The sequence below is a fragment of the Meriones unguiculatus genome, chromosome 12, assembly GCF_030254825.1.
Source record: "Meriones unguiculatus strain TT.TT164.6M chromosome 12, Bangor_MerUng_6.1, whole genome shotgun sequence".
Taxonomy (NCBI): domain Eukaryota; kingdom Metazoa; phylum Chordata; class Mammalia; order Rodentia; family Muridae; genus Meriones; species Meriones unguiculatus.
In genome coordinates, this window is record NC_083360.1 from 16,150,895 (window position 1) to 16,171,264 (window position 20,370).

General features: G+C 36.9%; 1 protein-coding gene across 4 annotated transcripts in view; it reads left to right on the top strand.

Annotated features, from left to right (window-relative positions):
* Kcnip4 (potassium voltage-gated channel interacting protein 4) overlaps positions 1 to 20,370 on the top strand; it is a 1,134,333-nt gene that overhangs the window by 651,620 nt on the left and 462,343 nt on the right. Inside the window, exon 1 of one of the 4 annotated variants that reach the window (XM_060365335.1) lies at positions 4,321 to 4,572. The exons of the other annotated variants lie outside the window; for them this stretch is intronic. Coding sequence (XP_060221318.1) covers positions 4,473 to 4,572 — 100 coding nt within the window. The 5' untranslated portion in view covers positions 4,321 to 4,472. Of the gene's footprint in view, positions 1 to 4,320; positions 4,573 to 20,370 lie in introns of those variants that run through there. 4 annotated transcript variants of the gene reach the window in all.

The following is a 20,370-nucleotide window of genomic DNA, read 5'->3' on the forward strand; positions in this document are numbered from 1 at the left end:
AATAATTCAATTAAAATGTGGTACAGATCTAAACAGAGAATTTTCAAAACAGGAATATGTAATGGCAGAGAAACACTTAAAGAAATTGCAAAGTCCTTAGCCATCAGGGAAATGCAAATCAAAACAGCTCTGAGATTACATTTCACATCCATCAGAATGGCTAAGATCAAAAACCCAAATGACAACACATGCTGGAGAGGATGTGGAGAAAGGGGAACCCTCCTCCATTGCTGGTGGGAGTGCAAACATATAGAACCTCTTTGGACATCATGTCTGAAAACTTACTAATTCAAAAATTGCAAGGGATCCTTTAAAAGGCCACAATAAAATGCTGGCTCCTTAACTCTGTTGATATTTGTTTATTGCATGCTTCATGTCTGGCTGGATGTGTTTAGGAGTTAAGCGGAAACATAGTGACTCTAAGTACTAAGCCATCAGCTTCACTGGATTCTGACTTGGAAAAATTCACTCACTCTTCCAAAGGGTCTTCTCTTTTCTTACAAGATCACAGTGAAGATCTTATCCTTCACAAAATGATTCAAGGATGGGCCAGTGTCCATGCTTAGCCTATAGTTGAGCAAATCATAGATCCAAGCAGATTAAGTATCATTTGCAAATAGTATTGCGCTTATCTTTTCGCTCCTTCCTCTGGGGAGGACAAATATCGGCTCTGACTTGAATGCAGTCAATATTTCCTCTATGTCCATTCGATGCACTAATGTTTCTCTTTACAAAAGGTGTTGCAGGAAGGAATACAGGAATCTAAGATAATTACTGTGCTAGATCGAATTCAGGCTGGGTAACTTAAAGCTATGAATTACGCAAATAGCAAAGCCACTTTTCCTATTTATACATCAGTGTTCCTCTGGCTGAAAATTGAAGGACAGGAACAAATCTTTTCCAAGCTACTTCTCACCTTCTGTAGCAATGATTTTCAAATTGGACAGGGGTATATGGTAGACAGGGATACTTCCTTGAACTCATTCTTGATATTGCTTTCATTGGTCATATTGGCAAAACCACAAATCATATTCATATTAAACCTTTGGGACAGAACATAGTAAAAATACTCCAGCTTGTATTTCTCGGGGCTTACAATAAAGAAAGGTCATAGGATTTGCCTTGATGTGTCTGCCTTGGAGTAAGAAATCCTTATAAGAGGTACAGAAAACTCACAAGGCCCGCAGGTCCCTCAGCACTCTACATGGTATGAAACTTGCCTCTATCAGATCGGTGAGAGAGCAGATGGCTTCTTAGGAAAGACAACAGTGTTAGCCAGCTATCTCACTGTACAGTACCCAGCCTTTTCAACGCCAGCCACTAATCTCCATGTGATGGCACCTGGGGAATGCAATAGGTAGGCATCTCCACCTTTATCAACAGCAATTGATGCTCTAGCGATTGCAATAGTGATATTTGATAAGTAAACAAGCATGCATGTTTCCTGAAGACAATTACTGAGATGAAAGTGACACTGACTCAGGCAGTCATGACTCCCGCACCAGGAACAGGCATACTGAATCATGTAGTGTGGATAGGATGGGCATCTCTCTGAAGAGAATTTTGGCATCAAATCCCAAACAAAGTCTGTTAGTGAAGAGGAGATCTGGAGTAAACATTCTGACAGAAGCAGCATTGAATACAAAGGGTTGAGATCATGAGGTCTATGTAAGAGTTGAAAACTGGAAAAATCTGGGAAAGTCAATAATGCATCAAGGTTTTTTGTTTGTTTGTTTTGTTTTGTTTTTTTATCATGGCACTCAGACTGAGCATAGCAGCCTTCCCCACTCTGGAACTTTACACAAGCTCCCTGCATACAAATATTTCTCAAACTAAGAATATCATCTGTGTAGAAAATCACATAGGAACTAACCAGTAACTTCTGTCTATGGGGGAATCAAAGGAACTTTACAGAGTTCACTGTAGCAGACACCAAAAAAAAAAAAAAAAATCTCTTTTAGCAGCCACAGAGGATGCATGGTTAAGTGACAATACTCCTGCAAGCCACCAGGAAGCAAGATCCATGAATTTAACTACTAGTTCAATAACATTTTGACTCCTGAAGTTACTGGAGTTAATAGATTAATTAGAATGTCACCAAACAGTTTGGAAGGGTCATTTTGAATATAACCTTCAATGAGGGCAAATAAGAACTTGTGCTGATACCTGAATTTCTAATTCATTTAAAAGGGTGTGGAATAACAGGACTACATAACAGTCTGAAATGAATGAACCAGAGTTTGACTCTTGGTCATGCCATTTACAAGGGTTATGACCTTAAGCCTGCTGCTTATTAAGTGCTCCAAGGCTTCGTGTTTCCTTGATAATGCTATGTGATTATACCTCCTTTCAAAGTGGCGAGCAGAAAGTAATGTTTCTAAAGCCTCCACTATGCAGTAGATACATGGCAACTACAATAATCTAATAAACATCGATGAAGTGAGATGTCGGCCCCTAGTAGGAACTGTAGCAGGTGGAAAACTTTTTGGAACTCAGGCAATGAAGTCGGGATTCGTGTCCCCTGAAAATTCATCTTTTGTTGGGAAGAATGTGCATCCAAGTAGCTATAATACAGCACACTGAGGCTTGACAGTATCAACTAATTAACATAAGCAGCAAAAGTAACAACAGTCACACATGGGGAAAAGTGCATCTGCTACTGATACCAGAGCTTTCATTAAATAATCTGAGGAACTTGACAAACAGCCTGATTTTGTTTTGTTTTGTGTTATTTTTTTTTGTTTTCTTTTATATCGTTCTTTCTCCACAACAAATGGACAGAATGGAATAAACAAAGACCCCGGGATGTACCAGTCCAGGACACATTTTGGAGAAGGAACAAAAGCTATCATGTAGATAGTCTGAATGAAAATGAATAACTTATAATAAATAAATAAATAGAAATAAAAGAAAACAATGAAGGGCAAACCCCAGGCTGGCACCTGAGTGTTAAGACACCACCAAGAGGCTGCACACAGAAGTGTGAATGATCCTAACCACATTCAGAAATATAAACAAAGCATGGGATATCTGGGCCAAGACGGGAGCTACTACTGCTGAACAGATCCCTTTGCTTTGTAAATGTTTTTAGATAATTTTCAAAACATGCTCATGATCTTGGTCTTATCATCAGGTCCCTGTTTACAAATGTAGATGATGAGGCGGGACATTATGAAGTAATGTCTACAAGACCTAGGAGGTTTTAAACCTGAATCCAGGTTAGTTGTCTCTGGAGTTTGTATTCCATTTTCACCCTAGTGCACTTTTCTATGTCCCTTGGTCTCTTGTCCTCTTTGCTCCTCAGATTGCTCATCTGCACAGTAAGAGACTTGACAGGGATCTCTGAGCTAATTTCTATTCTGGGTTCTGTTTGTTTTCATGAGTTTTGTTTTGCTTCAGTTCAGCTCTTGGTTCTGGGTTCACTATACTGTAGTATCAGGAGGCGGGGTGTACAAAACATAGAAACTCCAAAAAATGTTTGCTTCATTTTTTCCCTTATCAAACTTTTCATGGCATCGAATTGATACCAAATATTTTCAGAAAGCTTTCAAGATAAAAAATGCTTAATGCATATTTGGTATGTTGAAAGTGAAGCCAGTGAGAAAGGAGGTAACTGCCACACTCCAAAATGTTAGTAAATTAAGTATACTTACGAGCATTTCAAACTTTGAAATACTAGTCCCTACTCAAACTGAATATTAGTTCAAAATGAGTAAGACACTTGAGCATTACAGTAAAGCAACTCATTGAAAAGAACAGAGCCATAACGAACCACACCGGGAGGAAAGCTTCATTCCATTTCTCTCTGCCTCCTTCGGATAAAATATACACATTTGTTTCATCTGAAGAGTAAACAGGTTCAGAAACTGCTGAAAGCAAGCTGCTACTGCCTGTGGGCGATCGAGGCTTTTCTTTTTCCTGGCTTCTCATGACAAGGTGCTGCTCAGGTCCTGTCTGCAGCGGGAGTCCAGCTTCGCTTCCAGTGTTTCCAAGGCAACTGCCCAACCCTGAGATTCCACTGGCGGGTGAGGTGTGGAGTCCTGGGGGCCCGCGCTGCTTGTGCTGCCCTCCAGGCTTGCTCCGGACCTTCCTGGAGACCTCCTTGGTTTTCCGTGATCTGAGTGCTACTACTTCACGCACGGCTGTCTCCTTGTGGGAGAGTGATAACAAGGACGCTGATAATTCTGAGAGGCTCGACTTTATCAGGCTGCCACTTCTGGCCTTGGATACAGCAAAAAGGATGAATAGCGCTCTCTCTCTCTCTCTCTCTCTCTCTCTCTCTCTCTCTCTCTCTCTCTCTCTTTCTCTCTCTCTCTCTCTCTCTCTCTGCTTTCCCTCTCCCTCCTCTCTCACTGCTCTCCTCCTCCCTTCTCCAGCTGTAGCCTTCTTAATGTAGTTTAATGGCTTTACAAAGAAAGCCAGGGTGAGGAGCGCTTCTCAGTGGCTGTGGCTGGACCATGACCTAGCTGACCATGAACTTGGAGGGGCTTGAAATGATAGCAGTTCTGATCGTCATTGTGCTTTTTGTTAAATTATTGGAACAGTTTGGGCTGATTGAAGCAGGTTTAGAAGGTAAGGGAGTGCTTTTCAGTCACTTGTTAAAATCCTGTTTTGCAATTAAAAATTTCTTTAAGCGAATGTGAGAGGCACCTGAATTGAGAAGAGAGAAATGTGATTTCTGGGATGGGCATGCAGAAAAGCAGGATTCTCAGGGTGAGGAAGATTAACAAAATAAACTTTTGGCAAGTTGGTGATGTTTTCACAGCAAAAGAATACTCCAACACTATGAGTAGCACTCTCAATCTAGAATCAAAACTGAGAAAATAAAGGGTTGATAATATGTGTCAGCTTATACTTGGAGTATCCTGTCCCTGTTGATTTTGTTAGAGTTCTTTAATATATTATCCTCCTTTAATCATAACAGCAAATTTATTTGTGTATATGTGGGGTGCACTTGTATCTTGTATGCAAATGCACTCACCAGAGAGAATTGAATATGCATTTTTAATTCTTATGGCTTAAGATTGGACACTGAGGAACAAGCTTTCATGTAGGGTTTTCTGCAAGGGTGTTGATGTTATCTATTTTACAATCTAAGGGATACTCTCGGGAGAAATGAGTTTCCAACTCATGTGACGGATTTTAACCTGGGTTCTAAACAAGCATGGCTTTGCAAGTGTTGATATTTTTGTTCATTAGAGGCTTACCGTCTCTCCTGAACAATCATCTCTCCCTCTAAAAGCAAGGTGTGTTCTTGCCTGTACCATTCTATGGAAGAGTGCGTTTCTGAGTGTCTGAGTAATTTTTGATTATCATTTTATTGCCACTCAGAACATATTTGAGCTATGTTTGTGTTCAGCTAGTCATTTGTTTCTCAAAAGTTGGCAGCGCAGTTTTGAAAAGCATCTCATGCCGGTGTTTGACAGTATTGTTGTAGTATCCTCACTCTTAAGTTTTAAACTTCAATAAACATAAAGAACATTACCGAAGTCTTTGCATCTTTACCTAATCTAATCCTCCCAGGAAGGCTGCCACAATGTGCCATAAATATAATTACTTTTACAAATAGCAAACATCAAATTAAAATAAGTGTGTCACTCTGATGTAGGTTACCAGAAACCTACATTTATAACCCATTGGAAGGAGGAGGTGGGGATGGAAAGCAGGTTTTATTAGAGTAATTTTAATGGAACTTTGCAAAATGCATATTGTGGCTCTTTCTGAGGAAAATATTTAGTAGTTTCAATGTGAGAAAATAGTCTAAATTTTGGAAATGGTCAATATCTTTAAATTTTACTTAATTTGTGTATTTTCATGAACCAAGTAACTTGATTTGTCTTCTGTGTGCATTACTGTAATTTTACCTGATGGTTATGGCTGGGACATCCCATTTTGATGTGCTGGATTTTATGTTTTTTCTTCTCTTTAAGACCTCAAGCATTTATGGAACACTGTCAGAGTTCCTCTCTCTTAGTAGGGACTGGTTACATCTTATTTTATGCCAGAGGTGTGGTCCTTCTTTACACTCTTATGTCCAGGGTATTGATTCTGGGTTTTGTGATGATGTCTACTCTACTCTAAATTTGTTTGTGTCAGGAGCATAATTATTCACCACTCAAGTTATAACTTGTACTTGTTTCTTCTAAAGATTGCTAACCTCTATGAAAATATTCAGTATTCTTTTTCCCTTATTACTTGTATTCAAACCTGTCTTATTATGCATGGACAGATTATTTTTCCTTGAATTTTTTTTTGTGTATTGATAGTATTATTGCTAATATTGTATTAACACTGCAGAGAGAATTAGATGCCTTCTGAACTTCACTAGAAACTCTCATTTGATTTCTGGTGTTTTTTTAAGGAGTCCTTTTAAATGGTAAAATATTTGTAACTATATTGAAGTAGAACTATACATAGTATGTAAAAGTTAGGAGATTTGTAAAGGAATATTGTCTTTACTTGTGAAGAATGTATCAGAGTTGTCTCAATGCGAATTTAAGAGTCAAAAAACTTCCTAAAGAGTATACAAATTAATTCTGGAGCTATGATATTATAAAGTTGATATAGATAATTGTATAGTTTGCATACATACTGTAAAGGTGCAGAGTTTAAGTAATAAAAAGAATAAACAGTATTTATTATTGAAATAACAATTATTCTCATCTCTTGAAACCTTAATACAAACAAGGAAAGACCAATAGTCATTTCATTCAGATCTATTTTCCCACAGGAGTTTCTTTCTCAGTATCCCACACGTCCTAGTTGGAGGATACTGACTTGTTTTGTCATTCTTATGTCTATTTGTAAATATGTCTTATAAAAGGACTTGATACTAAATAGGAAAATTGAACTTGGTTAAAAATCAAGGATTAGTCTTTTAATGGTTTCCCTGAGTGATCGAAACTTTTCATTTTACTATACAACTGTTCAAAACTATGGCCATCCCTCAAAATTCAGTTTGATTATTATTATTATTACTATTATTAATATAATACAGTGTATTCTGAAGAACAGAGAAAATACAATATTTATATAACATGCTATTTTAATTTGTATTAAATAAATGTTCTTTAGAATAAATTATTAGTATAAAAGTTTAAAGAATTTGTAGTTGCTTTCTTCTGAGTGCTTTAAGTTTCTATTCCTTGTGGGAAACTAGGGACTGTATCACTGGAAATCAGTGCTCTTCTGTCTTAGTGTACATGACACATATAAACAAAGACCCACCACCTATTAACAAACAAATGGCTTGACCTGTTGCAGGTAAACTTATTTCAGTTGAGAAAATAAATCGTAATAAAGGAAAGCTTGTGTTTCCTCTGTCATTCTCTGACTTTATACTATATCAGTCAAGCTTACCTCTCTCAGTTTAAGATGAGAAAGCTGGGCTTGGTTATCTCCATGGAACTTTTTCTTTCATAAATTCTGTGGGTCTACCAAGTAACTACAGAACAATTATTTATGTGATGTATATTCTTATGCCTGACAAAGTATAAGTGGCCTACTTTGTAAAAGATAAACAATGTTGCTGTTAGACTAACCTTTCTTTTATGTGGTGGGCTAATTCATCATACCTCAGGGAATTGTTCTCTGCATTTCCAGAGAACAGAGAAATGCCCATTCCTATGTCTTTAGATCTTTATATTTCAGATATTTCAGGCTGCTATCTGTTGCATATTCTGATTATCTAGTTTCTCAAAATTTATGCAGTTTCAGTAACAAATATGCGTATTTGTTATATTTATGATTTATAATTTAATTAAACTTCAATAAAATTTCTTTCTAATAAAATAATAGTAGCAGGTAGTGGCTAAGTAGCTAAGGAGTACTGGCTACTCTTCCAGAAGTCTTGGGTTCGATTCTCAGAATCCACATGTGTCACAGTCATTTTTAACTCCACTCCCAGGGTATTTGACACACTCTTCTGACCTCCCTGAGTACCAGGCACACACATGGTACACAGACATGCATTCAAACAAAACACCCTGACACATAACATAAATACATTTTTAAAAACAAAACTTTATTAGCATCAGACTGGTGAGCAAATGAAACAATAGTGCTGACTTGAGCAAAGATTTAAGGCTACTAGATAAAGTCAGTGGCTGTTTTTAAATATTGATTGTTCTCTCTACATTGTGAGTGGTTTAAGAAACTCCAGAGCCACAATAGTTTGGAATATGTTTCACAGCATAAATTGCCTCTTCTCCAGCCATAAAAATGAAAATAGTTTTCGGTTAACACATTCTAGGGAAAAAGTGAATCCAAACTTTAATGGCAAAGCTATTTCATTATCTCTATATGCTGACCTGGACTGTGAAAATATCTGCTTTTCATCCAAATACATACAAAGTGTTACTGAATGAAGAAAGAACAATTCTTCTATCAAGCTACAATAAGGAGCAAATATTTCAAAAATATATTAAAAAAGCAACTTCAAAAGAATCCTCATAGAACTGTCTCTTACAAAAAAGACAGAGAAACTGGTGATCTATGCTCCTTTATTTACTCACCTTACCTTTTTTTTTTTTTCTTTGAGATGGGGTTCCTTTGTGTAAAAGCTGTAGCTTTTCTGGAACTTGCTTTGTAGACAAGGCTGGCGTCAAACTCTCATAGATCCACCCGCTTCTGCCTGCAGAATGCTAGGATTAAAAATGTGGGCCACCATGCCTGGATTTTTTGCTTCACAGATATAAGTAAGTCTAGACTAAAAGCTTCGACCAAATATTAGATGTCAGCATATTCTAAAGTGCAAACGTTTGAAGCCATAGTTGCTAGTTTTTCCATGCTATTGACAAGTGTGATTCTGAACCAAATATAAATCCACACTATGATCCATGATCATTGCCATGCTTACTGGAGATCACATAACCGGCTGTGGTGACCAGACGTGGGTATTAGTCACATCTGAAACTGCTTAACTTAAACTCTTGAAGAAGAAATTGTAAAATAATCTCCTAGAATCCTCATTCCAAAAATATGAGGTGCTGAAGATATTTGCATGTAATGTCTGAGAGAAGTCCTTCTAAACTGTAAAAGTTCTTGAATCCTTCAACATATCATATTTCAGTGTCTCATATGGGAATGGAATTAAGGGATATTTTCACCACTTGCCATTTTTAATGACCTGTTTTAGTAAATATTGTCTATATTGCTAAACACTGGTACCTAAAGTAGACTAATAGACAGAAACAATTAGTACAATCTGATGTTACATCTAGAGGATCTAGAGCTATTTTGTCTGGAATATGGCTGCAACTTCACATTTTACTCATTTTAATTGACCTCCATAATCCTATATTTAAAGATCATATGAAATTATCACAAATAATCTTAATACCATATTTGACTTAGCACTACATTGAAACTGGACTAATGTTAAACAAATTGTTATAATATAATAGTATAAGCATATTAATGTTATAGTATAGGCCTACTAATTACATAATATATTTGATTCATCTTGGTTCTATAAAGTAGGTGCTGTCTTCTTCGATAGGAAAAAACTTAGTGGCTCAGAGTGAATGAGCCCATAACTCACCAAACTGAAATTTAAACTCAGAACATCAAATTTCACATTCTGTTTTATAACCCTAATAAGACACATTACATTTATGATGGCAATGGCCAATAATCTTGTGGCAGGGAGAAGATGTTAGATCAGGTATCCATAGCAGCCAAACTCTACAAACCTTTGTTGAATACAATGTACTAGATGAAACATGCCATAAAGAAAAGTCTAGACTCTGTCTTATCAACTACACAGAATTTCTATAGGTTCCTGGATGAAAATGGAGGCAGAGGTAGTATAAATGCTCACTTGAGAAATAATGCCAAAATCTGTTTGTTTGGGAATGTTGGGAAGGTTGCCGGAAATAAGTGGCTTGTCATTCTTGAGAAAAGAGGAAATTCAATGAAATTTTTTCTGACATCCAGTATGAAGATTTTCTAATGAAGGTATCTGAGTTATATAGAGTAGGTTGATTGGACCCTTGGCAGGTTTTAACATGATGATACATATAGTAGTAACATATTGAGATAAATGTACCCAAGACTGAACAAAGGAGCTGAACATAGGAGCTAACATAGGAGCTGAGCATAGCCTCACTTGAGTTTTAAGGGCTGATTGGGACAGTTCTCCACAGAAAACATTTATTCTAGCCTTTACTGGAAAATATAAAAACAAGACTAACAGGTGGTTCCATCCACCTGGGACAGATCGAGGTTGCCATGAAAGCTGTTTCCATTTCAGAACTTGAAAACAGGATAAAAGGAAGCTGCATATGCCATTCCCAACTCATGTTGTCAGATATTCAAGATTTCAGGTGTTGCTTCTGTTTTGTAGAAGGCCTGCTGAAGGTTTGGATAGATTAAGAACTTACTTAAGATCACAAGGAATAACAGGACTCCAGATTAATTTCAATGTTATAATAGGGGTGCTTATCCAAATAGCATTCATTATGACTACTGGGGGTCAGTATTTCAAATAGGATAAAATAAAACCGTATATAAATAAAGGTCATATGTAATATGACCATTCTATACAAAAAGTTTCCTATGTATTTTAAAGTTTATTTTATTTTATGATAATGAATTTAAACTATGAGGAAGAAGAGAAAATAAGCAAAGGTGTATCTGAAATTTACATAATTCAGGCTTTGACTTATCAAGACTCCACAGAATGGGATCATAAATTACCTGAATCAAATCAGTCATTCCACACATTAAGAAACTGAGTCCCAGAGAAATGAAACTGCCTGTTTTTAATCAAGATTTTTTTAAAAAAAAGAAAAGTAGGATGAATTATACTCAGAAGATAAACTTTAAGAATGATCTGAACTCTTTAAAATCCTTATCTTAATTTCAGCTTCCTTGTTCTTCTAGTGGACCAATCACTCTGATGTTTGACGTTCTAAGGCTCTGCTGACACTGATGTTGTTTGCCAGTGTATCATCTTCATTAGATACAGATGCAGCATAGAGAGCTTTAGGCTGGATTTGTCAACCATACCTAAAGTGTTTTCCGTCATTAAGACTTGTCTGTTTCAGTTTTATAATAGGTATTAGTCGCTGTGTGATAGCCCACACAGCTAGTGGCCCAGAGAATGATCTTTTACTATGCCAAGGATAAATTTGGATAGCTATCCAAATGCATGTATGTCCATCGAGTCATTCTAGCTGTTCTTTATCCTTATTATTAAAATCAGAGATCTGACCCTTTCCTCTCCCACTGCTTGCTGAGGTGATTTAATCTCACGGGAATCCGCCCTAACATTCTTACTCAAAATTCAAAGGAGTGGTGGCACTTGTCTATACCCTTAGCACCAAGGAGAAAGAAACAGAAGAACTATAAATCTGAAGCCACCCTGGGCTACACAGCAGGTGCCAAACCAGCCTGTGTTACAGACATAGTGACATCTGTCAAAAACAAACAATAGTTTCAGGTGTAACTCTGGTAGAACACTTGGCCTGCATGAATAGGTACCTCCTTCTCATCCTCAGAACAAAAAGTAAAGTCACTGCCATTGCACATTCTTTTGGAACCATGTCTTTAAAAAGCAACTTAAATAGGTCTGGAGACTTATCATCAAGACAAACCTGGTTCCTAATATTATTTCAATTGTATGTTTTAGTTCTTATATAGATGCCATGGAATTCAACACTCTTAAATCCAAGGCAGTAAGATTATCATCAATGATGTTTCAGCTCTAACACATGTAGCTCTATATAGCCTTGAGTAGGAACCTCAGCCTTCTGTCCTTCAGTTTCCTTTTGTCTTAAATTTAAATTGTCATGACACTTCATTATATTCTTATGTAGCTTGATATGGGTTGGTGTTTATATGTGCTTAGAAGTCTGCCAAAATTATAATAAATTATTTGTGTGTGTTTCCATTTCAGCGAGACACCTTAGCTTTCCACACGAACATTAGAGGCCACCACTCAACATCTGAAATCAAAACCTGTACTCTTTTATTGCTAAGGAAGTGAGAGCTATGGTTGTGGATTTTAATGATTCAAAACAAAGTTAAAGTTGTCTGAGGAAGTAATGGTTGCTAATGGTCAACTGCATTGAGCTTAAAATAAGTTTTGATGGCTGCTTCTGTCTTCAAAGACAGAATTCACTCCCTTTCTTCAAACTTAAGTATGAGATCCTTTCATGTTAAATATGTAAGATAATTTGTTGGAAAACTGCAAGATGCCAGTCCCAGGAGTAGACACACAAGGAAACAAGAGTATATCTATAAGCAAGATAGAAGAGACCTGTTTCTTTCAATGTCATCTACTAAATGTCAAGATAGTAGCTTGACATTATGAAAAGTATACAGGAGGCAAAGTAGCTTGTTTATTTACTCATTTGCTGAATACATGCCTGTACAATGATCTCTTTGTTGTCCTCAACACACTAGCTAACAGTAACAAACATATTTCTAGTTCTTATGAATATACAAAGGAGAAAATGAGACAAAAAGTTAAGTTAATTCATATGTAATCTAGTATTTAATAAGAAAAATTTTCAATGACCACAAGAAGACAAAAAATTGTTTCTATGACAGAATCACAAAAGAAAGGCATTAGGATAAACTAACTTGCATGAAAATACTTGAAAGAAATGAATATCTGAGATGTAGAATAAAATGTTTGAAAAGTATTCCAGGCAACAGGCCCACCCAGTTTAAGAATTTTATGTATTGAGATGCTGAAAGTCTAATGTAGTTGGAGCATTGTAGGCATCCCAGGGTACAGGTAAGTGCAGATATAGTTAAGGCAATAATATCATGCTGAACCACTGCAAGTCTCGGGAATTTATTTTTGATCCTCGGCAGTCCCTGATGGAGGAGTTTATATACTCTCTAGACCATTATTGCAGCTTCTGTTTATCCCTGGTATCAGTTTCTCTATAAAGGTTGCTAGCTGAAGTTTTTATATGGAGTCTTCTCTGTGATACCTCACTGCCAGACATTTGTCAGGACATTTAGGCATTGTCTTTTGTCAAACTCCCTTTATCTGGAACAAGAATCTGACCTTTACTGATTCTTAGAATGTGCTTATGTCCCAAACCATCTTTAGTAAGCAAAGTCTGCCAATTTATCTACCACAGAGTGTGAGTGGATCTCGTCTTTCCATTTAACAGGCACTTTCAACACCATGGTTTAAGGCCCCACTTTTAATTGCATTGTTAGAAACAATATCAAGTGTCTTACTATGATTTATCTTTAGAAGACATTTTGAAAAGCCAAATGCACCTAGTGCATTTGCCATGGCGAGAGAGTATCAGGACGCTGCTGGTGAAAATATGATGCACAGAAGAGAAAACACGTATCTTCTCCTTCCTCACATATGAACTTCAGTGATGAAATATCTAAACTGGGCATGTTCCAAATGAGATGAGAATAAGACATTTACTTCCCTAGCCTATTTATATTAAAACATAATTTTTAGAGCTAAGATTCGTGGACTTGTTACCTAACGCAATGATTTTATGGATAAATTGAGACCCAGGAAGGTTAATTGACTTATTAGAACTCATAACACTGTTTAGCAGCATAGATAACATAATAATTTTATTATCTATGATATAACAATAATTATATTCTAGGTGAGGAGCTTAGCATTTAACATATTTTAGAATCTAATTTTTGCAAAGCCCTGTAAGAATAATTCTATTATCTATAATTATAGAAATGCTGACTCTTTATTTACTTAGAATATATTGTTTAAATTTTTCATGCTATTGCTCTTTTCTTAATTTCTTATTCTCAAAACAATGGGTAAAGACAGTGTTTGTGCAGAGAATCAAGGTACCTGATAAAAACAGTAGCAAGCCGCAATGTAGTGTTACAAAATCTGTGGGGTAATGAATCCAGCTTTGGTTAAACTGTAAATCTAGACACTGTTCTCACTGCTGAAGAATGCTGCTGATTAAGAAGACACAATAGAATGCCAATTAACAACTGCTCATGTTGCCAGCAAATATCAGATGATACAGGATTGGGTCCAAATCAAGGAGGTTTCAGAACTGAAAGACAGGTGTGGGCATCGGTTGCTGTCATCAATGGCACTTTGAGACATACTTTGTTGAGCATATTCCATGCACTGGCTTCAACATCATGTGTATGAATCATGTTGACAATAACATTTACGAGCCAGTTATGACTGAAAATTTAAACAAAGAGAAGGCATGCGAATGTATGCTCATAAAATTTTGGGAACTGAATATCACACTCAGTAATGGTCAATCAGATATCTGAATTCAGCTTGTCTACCTGAAGGACAAAGACTCTTGGCCAAGCAGGCTAAACTGGCCACCCAGGTAGAGATGCACAGTGAGCAGAGATAGATACACCTGAAAGCAATTTAAGGTTTAACAACAGAGCTTCTGTCCTGCTTGGAGACCCTTCCCATTCACATTGAAAATGAAGTATTAAAATCCATACCATGCACATTTTAAATGTATGCTTTCAGATAATTTTTGTTTCTTATAAACTCTGCTTCCTCAAATTGCATATTCTTTAAATCAAATGTAAAACAGGCAAAACGCATCCCAAGACATGCTCCTGTTGTGATCTTGGAAGATCTTGCTGTTTCTGCAGTGATTAAAATCCATGCTTTGGACACAGAGAACAAGATCCAGTCTTGCTAGGTGCAAAGTTTCCATTAGGAGGCCACATGCCTGTCTTTAAATTCATGGCCAGCCTGACAGAATAGGGATGTGCTTATTTGACAGTATGCCATTTCCATGCCTGCCTTACTGCAGTGAGCATGTAGTGCTTCACTATTGGAGTGGCCACGTTACTCGCTGCACTTGGATCGGTGGGGTGTCTCAAGGGCTTTCTGAATCATGCCTGAGAAGAGCAGGCAGGAACTTCCCTAGTGACGCATGTATGTGTGTTGAGTTAATCCCCTTCACTTACAATATGATCTATAACAACTAACTTGACCCCACATTGAACCTCGGTTCATCAAGCTTCAGTGGATTGTTGTTCTAATGACTAGTAATATGGATGGGCAATAATTGGATCTTCTTTTTAATATGTACTCTAAGAAGTGACCATTGATTGTTGAGTTACAGCCTAAGAAGCCACCAGGGAAATGAGGTTAGCATCATTTATGTTACACATGGTTATTAGATGTATGCTACTTACATTAACTCTAGAAACAGCCATGCTACTGTTTGTTCTCTTTGGTTTGAACAGATGAAAACTTTCATGTCTTCAAATGCCTATTTTTCATTCATGGACAGTATTTACTGAGCTTCTGCTTGTTATTCTGGTGTTGTGGTTTCATAAGAAAATGCCACTGATGTCCCAGGTGCAGTGGAGGGGTTGACTTTGGTGACAGGGAATACTCTTCATGTGTTATATTACATGGTTTGTCAGAAAACAGAGGCTATTGGTATAGGCAAGGGTACACTAATAAAAATGTTTATCTGATTTATTGCTTTTCTTTTGCCTTATTAGGAAGTAGAAGGGAGAGGAAACATTTGTGAGGTGGAGAATATGGTGATTTTAAGGAAAGAAACTATAATAGTGTAATTCCAGCTTGGGCAAAGTGAGTTTACTGAGCAAATGTGAGATGATAGACAAGGAATACTGAGTGCTCATTTGAGATTTGTGGTTATTCTTGGAAAAGAACCCCCTGACTCACATAAAGTATGTTCTTTCTTGTGTCCATTAGAAAAACAAAACAAAAGAAAAGCAATAAATCAGATAAACATTTTTATTAGTGTACCCTTGCCTATACCAATAGCCTCTGTTTTCTGACAGACCATGTAATATAACACATGAAGAGTATTCCCTGTCACCAAAGTCAACCCCTCCACTGCACCTGGGACATCAGTGGCATTTTCTTATGAAACCACAAAACAAAACAAACAAACAAAAAGATTGTTTTTACCAGTCCTATTCAAAAACACAGGCAGAGTCACATTGGAGAATGGAAAAACAATGAGGAAATCAGAGCCATCTCCTCAGTATACAAGTACTCCTAAGTTCCAAATCAAAAAAAAAAAAAAAAAAAAAAAAAAATGGATACAGCATATCAGGTCATAGAGGCAAATCTGTGGAAAATTAAACTAAAGTCTCACTTCTCTATGGTGTGCCCACAGTGGTATAATATATACCAGAGTGGCCAGTAAGGTTCTCAGGAAGGGAACTTAGCAACTGTTGACAAACACTAGCTGATGTGTCATGGTGGAAATGCTCAAGTAAGTAGTCTCATGTTTTGTTTGAAGTAATCAATGTTCTCCTGTACGTTTTTGTTAGTTTCTTTGGTTTTACTTTCACAAACTATCTTGATAAAGAAATTTAAGGATTACAGGGTGTATTCAGCTCATTGTTCAAGGGCACAATACATCACAGAAGCGAAGCGAAGTCAGGATGGCAGAATTCTGAGGCCACTGGTCATTTCATATCCACACAATGAAGTATTTGATAAGCTCACTTTCTCCTTCTTTTTTCCTTTTTCTTCTTCTTCTTTTTTTTTTTCACAGTCCAGGACTCCAGCCCAAGGAATAGTGCCACCTATATGAATCATGTCTTCACATCTCAATTAAGCAAATCCATCTAATCTCTGACAGACAAGCCAGAGGCCTCATCTCTAACAGGATTCTAGATGTTGCCAAGTTGACAATGAACTCCATTATCATGATTGTGTTTCACTACGCCTTAACAAGCAGAATAAAATTCAAATTATAATTTTAGCATTCAGTAGGTCAAGATAGGAGGGTTACAAGTTCTTGACCAGCCTGGGACATATGCTAAGAAGGTTTCAAACAAACCCTCAATAAAAAAGGAGGGCTTTTTCTGCCAGAGCCCCTGGCAGAGGTGAACAGTTCCTGAGTGGGGAGTGAGGATAGAAAAAAAAATAACACTACACACAGATCAGTTCAGGAGGGCTGCCAGTAGAAACTATTGCACCTAGTTTATTCCACAATTCATTTTCTTTTGTCAGAGCAAAGCATCTCAATACAAAGAAGGGTTCATTGAGAAGTCAAACTTGTTTATCTCGACCATATGAGGTTGTGATCCTCACACAAACAAAAGGGAAGTAACTTGGCAAAACATCCTGCTTCTCTGTATCCCCAGCTGAAGGCCAGGGTGAAAACATGTTATTCACTGAAATCTCAGCAACAAAGTAGTCTGACAAACAAGCAGCTCTCCCTATTTTTTCATTAGTTATTTTAATGTTAATGTATTTGTATTTATCTTCTGTCTTCATTTTTCAGCCACTAATCCCTTATTACTTTAGGAAAATTCATCATCTCTTAAGCACAGATTCTGTATCCTGCAAACAAGCCACATGTTCAATGGTTACTAAACTCAGTGCCCTGGATATATTTTGCAAGTGCTTGAATAGTTTCATTCTTGTATATAAATAATGCATATATAAACAAACACTAGATTCAGAGGCACATATGCTTATGTTCTACATATATTTATATTCTCTGATAACATAAGCCAAAATGTGTTAGTTAATACATTTACGAAGACATATGTTTTCTGATAGGACCTTTGATGATTCCTTTGGGATATGTCTTTATATTTAGCCATGTATGCAAGTACCAGGGAAGTAAGGGAGTTTTATAAAAAGAGAACATTGGATAAAGAATAAAACTTGCCTACAGTCAAAGCAGAACATGTTGTGCCATTAGGTGGAAGATGTCTTTCCTATGAATTCCATTCCAACCAACTATGTGATCACAGGCAAATTACCATGATATTCTTTTTTTAATAAAACATAGCTCATATATTATTTTCATTGAAGAATACCTATTTAATGGATGCACAGGGATTAGGATGGTTATTTTTGGCCTCCCACTGGCTCTTGCTCACTAGGTTATGTGATTTCCTTCCTTACATTGGAAAGGCAAGTGCTACAACCCACATGATTTACAAGCCACCTCACATCCAAATCTGCAAGGTTTTTGAAGTTTTTGTTTTTTTCCTTGCCTGGTCAGTAACTTATTATTAGATAAGCCTCTAAAGTCTTCATTCTAACTTTAAGGAAAAGATTCTGGTGTAGATGATAAAGAGCTGTGTTTGTGCAAGGAAGTTATCAGTGGTTTACAAAGTGATATTTGACTGCTCAAATTCATTTACCTAAAAGAGAAGTTCATCTCTGTAGCTTCAATGAAGAAGAACTCCTAGGAACAAATGATTTTTCACCTCTTGATGTGTTTTGCTTCATGTGCTCTAAAAGGGAAGATCAGTTTGAGAGCAGGCTTATAAGGAAGGATGGGAAAGATCAGCAGGTTGCTTCTTCTGGCAATTCTCAACCCCCTTCACTTTTGGACATCAGTAATTTTCTTACTCCAGTGGCAGCCTGCTTGCAGCTGCCTGTAGGCCATTCATATGCAACTCAGACAGGAATTATTTAATGTAGGAAGCAGATTAAAATGAGAACTGTGATAAAACGAGGCTTCACAGGACTGAAGAGATTCCATTAAATGTCTGGCTGAAATGGAATTCTCAGTATTTCCCATACATTTCTGTTTCCTTTTAACTTTGTAAAATTTAGCTATCGATGTACTCCAGGTAATTTTTCATTTTTATTACTGGATTTTTTACATAATAATAACATAGAAGATTAGGCTGTCATATATTCCAATTAAGAGAATTTGAGGTGGGAGAAAAATTTCCTACTTTTAGGCTTCATACCATTTTGAAATTCAACCTAAATAAGCTATTGTCTGTACTTTCAAAGAACTTAGGGCCCAAATAATTTTCTTCAACTGGTATTCATGAAGAAAGTTGGCTGATGTTCAAAGCTTGCATCCAGACTCAACCAATTCCTATTTGATGTTAGCAAATGGGTATAAGGATTATTCATAGAACTGTGGGGAAGTGTAAGGAGGAAAACATTTTACAGCAAGTGTAAAAGCAGCCAGGCCTTTCTGCATTGACCACAGGGTACTGGCAGTAGTCAAAAATACTCACTCTGGATGAGCCACTAAAATAAAGGGTTTTAGATCAAGTATATCCAGCCTAACCACATACCTAGCAATGGTAGAATAAAACCTGGTTACAGGTACTCTATTTCCTATGGGTTAGATCCACTTTGATTCAGCATGGAGTTCCCAAACTCACTTGGCTAATCCTCTCAAAGATATACCAGTGTCTTTGACAGCAAGGAAGATTTCAGGAGAGAGTATTCAGGAATCCAAGTAAAACCTGCAACTGTTAGGGTAAGTCCAGCTTCTGGGGCTCAAACATCTACTGTCCCTAGTGTAAGAGTAACTTTTACTCCTCTGATGTAATTGTCATCTCAGAAGCTTACTTCTGAATGAGTACACCCTTACTAATTCTTTTCTTTTTTTGATAAATCATAATGTTTTATAAATACAAATTTCAGGATACAAAAACAATACTGTTAGCTTGCCAAGTACCAATCACCTTGCTAGGTGCTTTGTATACACCAATTCATATTTTCATAGAATGTTATACCCTTACTAGCTCTTTCTGAACTCTGCTTGCTGGTTCAACTCAGCTGTACTGGCTCAAACTCATCTCCAAGCTGACTGATTCAAACTAGTTTCTCTCACTCTGACTGAATTGCTTTGCTTGGCTTCAAACTAACTCTAGCAATATGGGTTAATCTTCTGGCTCCTTATTCTCTAGCTCATGCTGTCTTCATCTATGTCTAGTTTGTTCTCTCTCTGTTACCTGTCTCTGTAAAACTATCCCCAGTAAAACTGCCACCTTGCAACTTAATTGACTCAATTCTACAGACTGTACTGAACTCGAGTCTAATGTACAGTCTTCCCTACTTAACTCTCTATTCTATTCAACTCTACTTTCTCTTCAGTACTGTCTTCTCTACTGAACTCTCAACTGTATCATTTTTTCTACACTGTCTCTCTGCTGTAACCTCTTCTACTGTGTTAATTCTACTGTACTGCTCTTAACTAGCTATTTTTTTTTCTTGTCTGTTCTTGTGAGACTGGACCTGTCCTATCTCTGACTGATTCTGTCAAATCTTTCTGATTAGTCACTTTGTCTGCCCCTCAATTGAATTTCACTTTCAAACATGGGTGCTTCCTTCAAGAAAATGGTTTACCTTCATTGTTTGAGATTAAAAATGTGTACTAAGGGCATATCTGTATTCTAGCCATAGTGATTAAAGGAACATCATTCCAGCCAGATATTGAAAGGTCTTTGGACATGATCCATTGCCAGAGAAGCAATGTTGCTGGATTAAAATTCCTCTGCACCTCAGTAAAATGTAATCATTCTTAGTGCAGAAACAAACAAACAAACAAACAGAAAACAATGCTTAATTTAAACTTACTTTCCTGGTACTTAGTGAGTGTCCATCAACTGGCTATGAGTGAGTTATAACTGAGTTAAATGTCCATCAATTAATGTTACTTT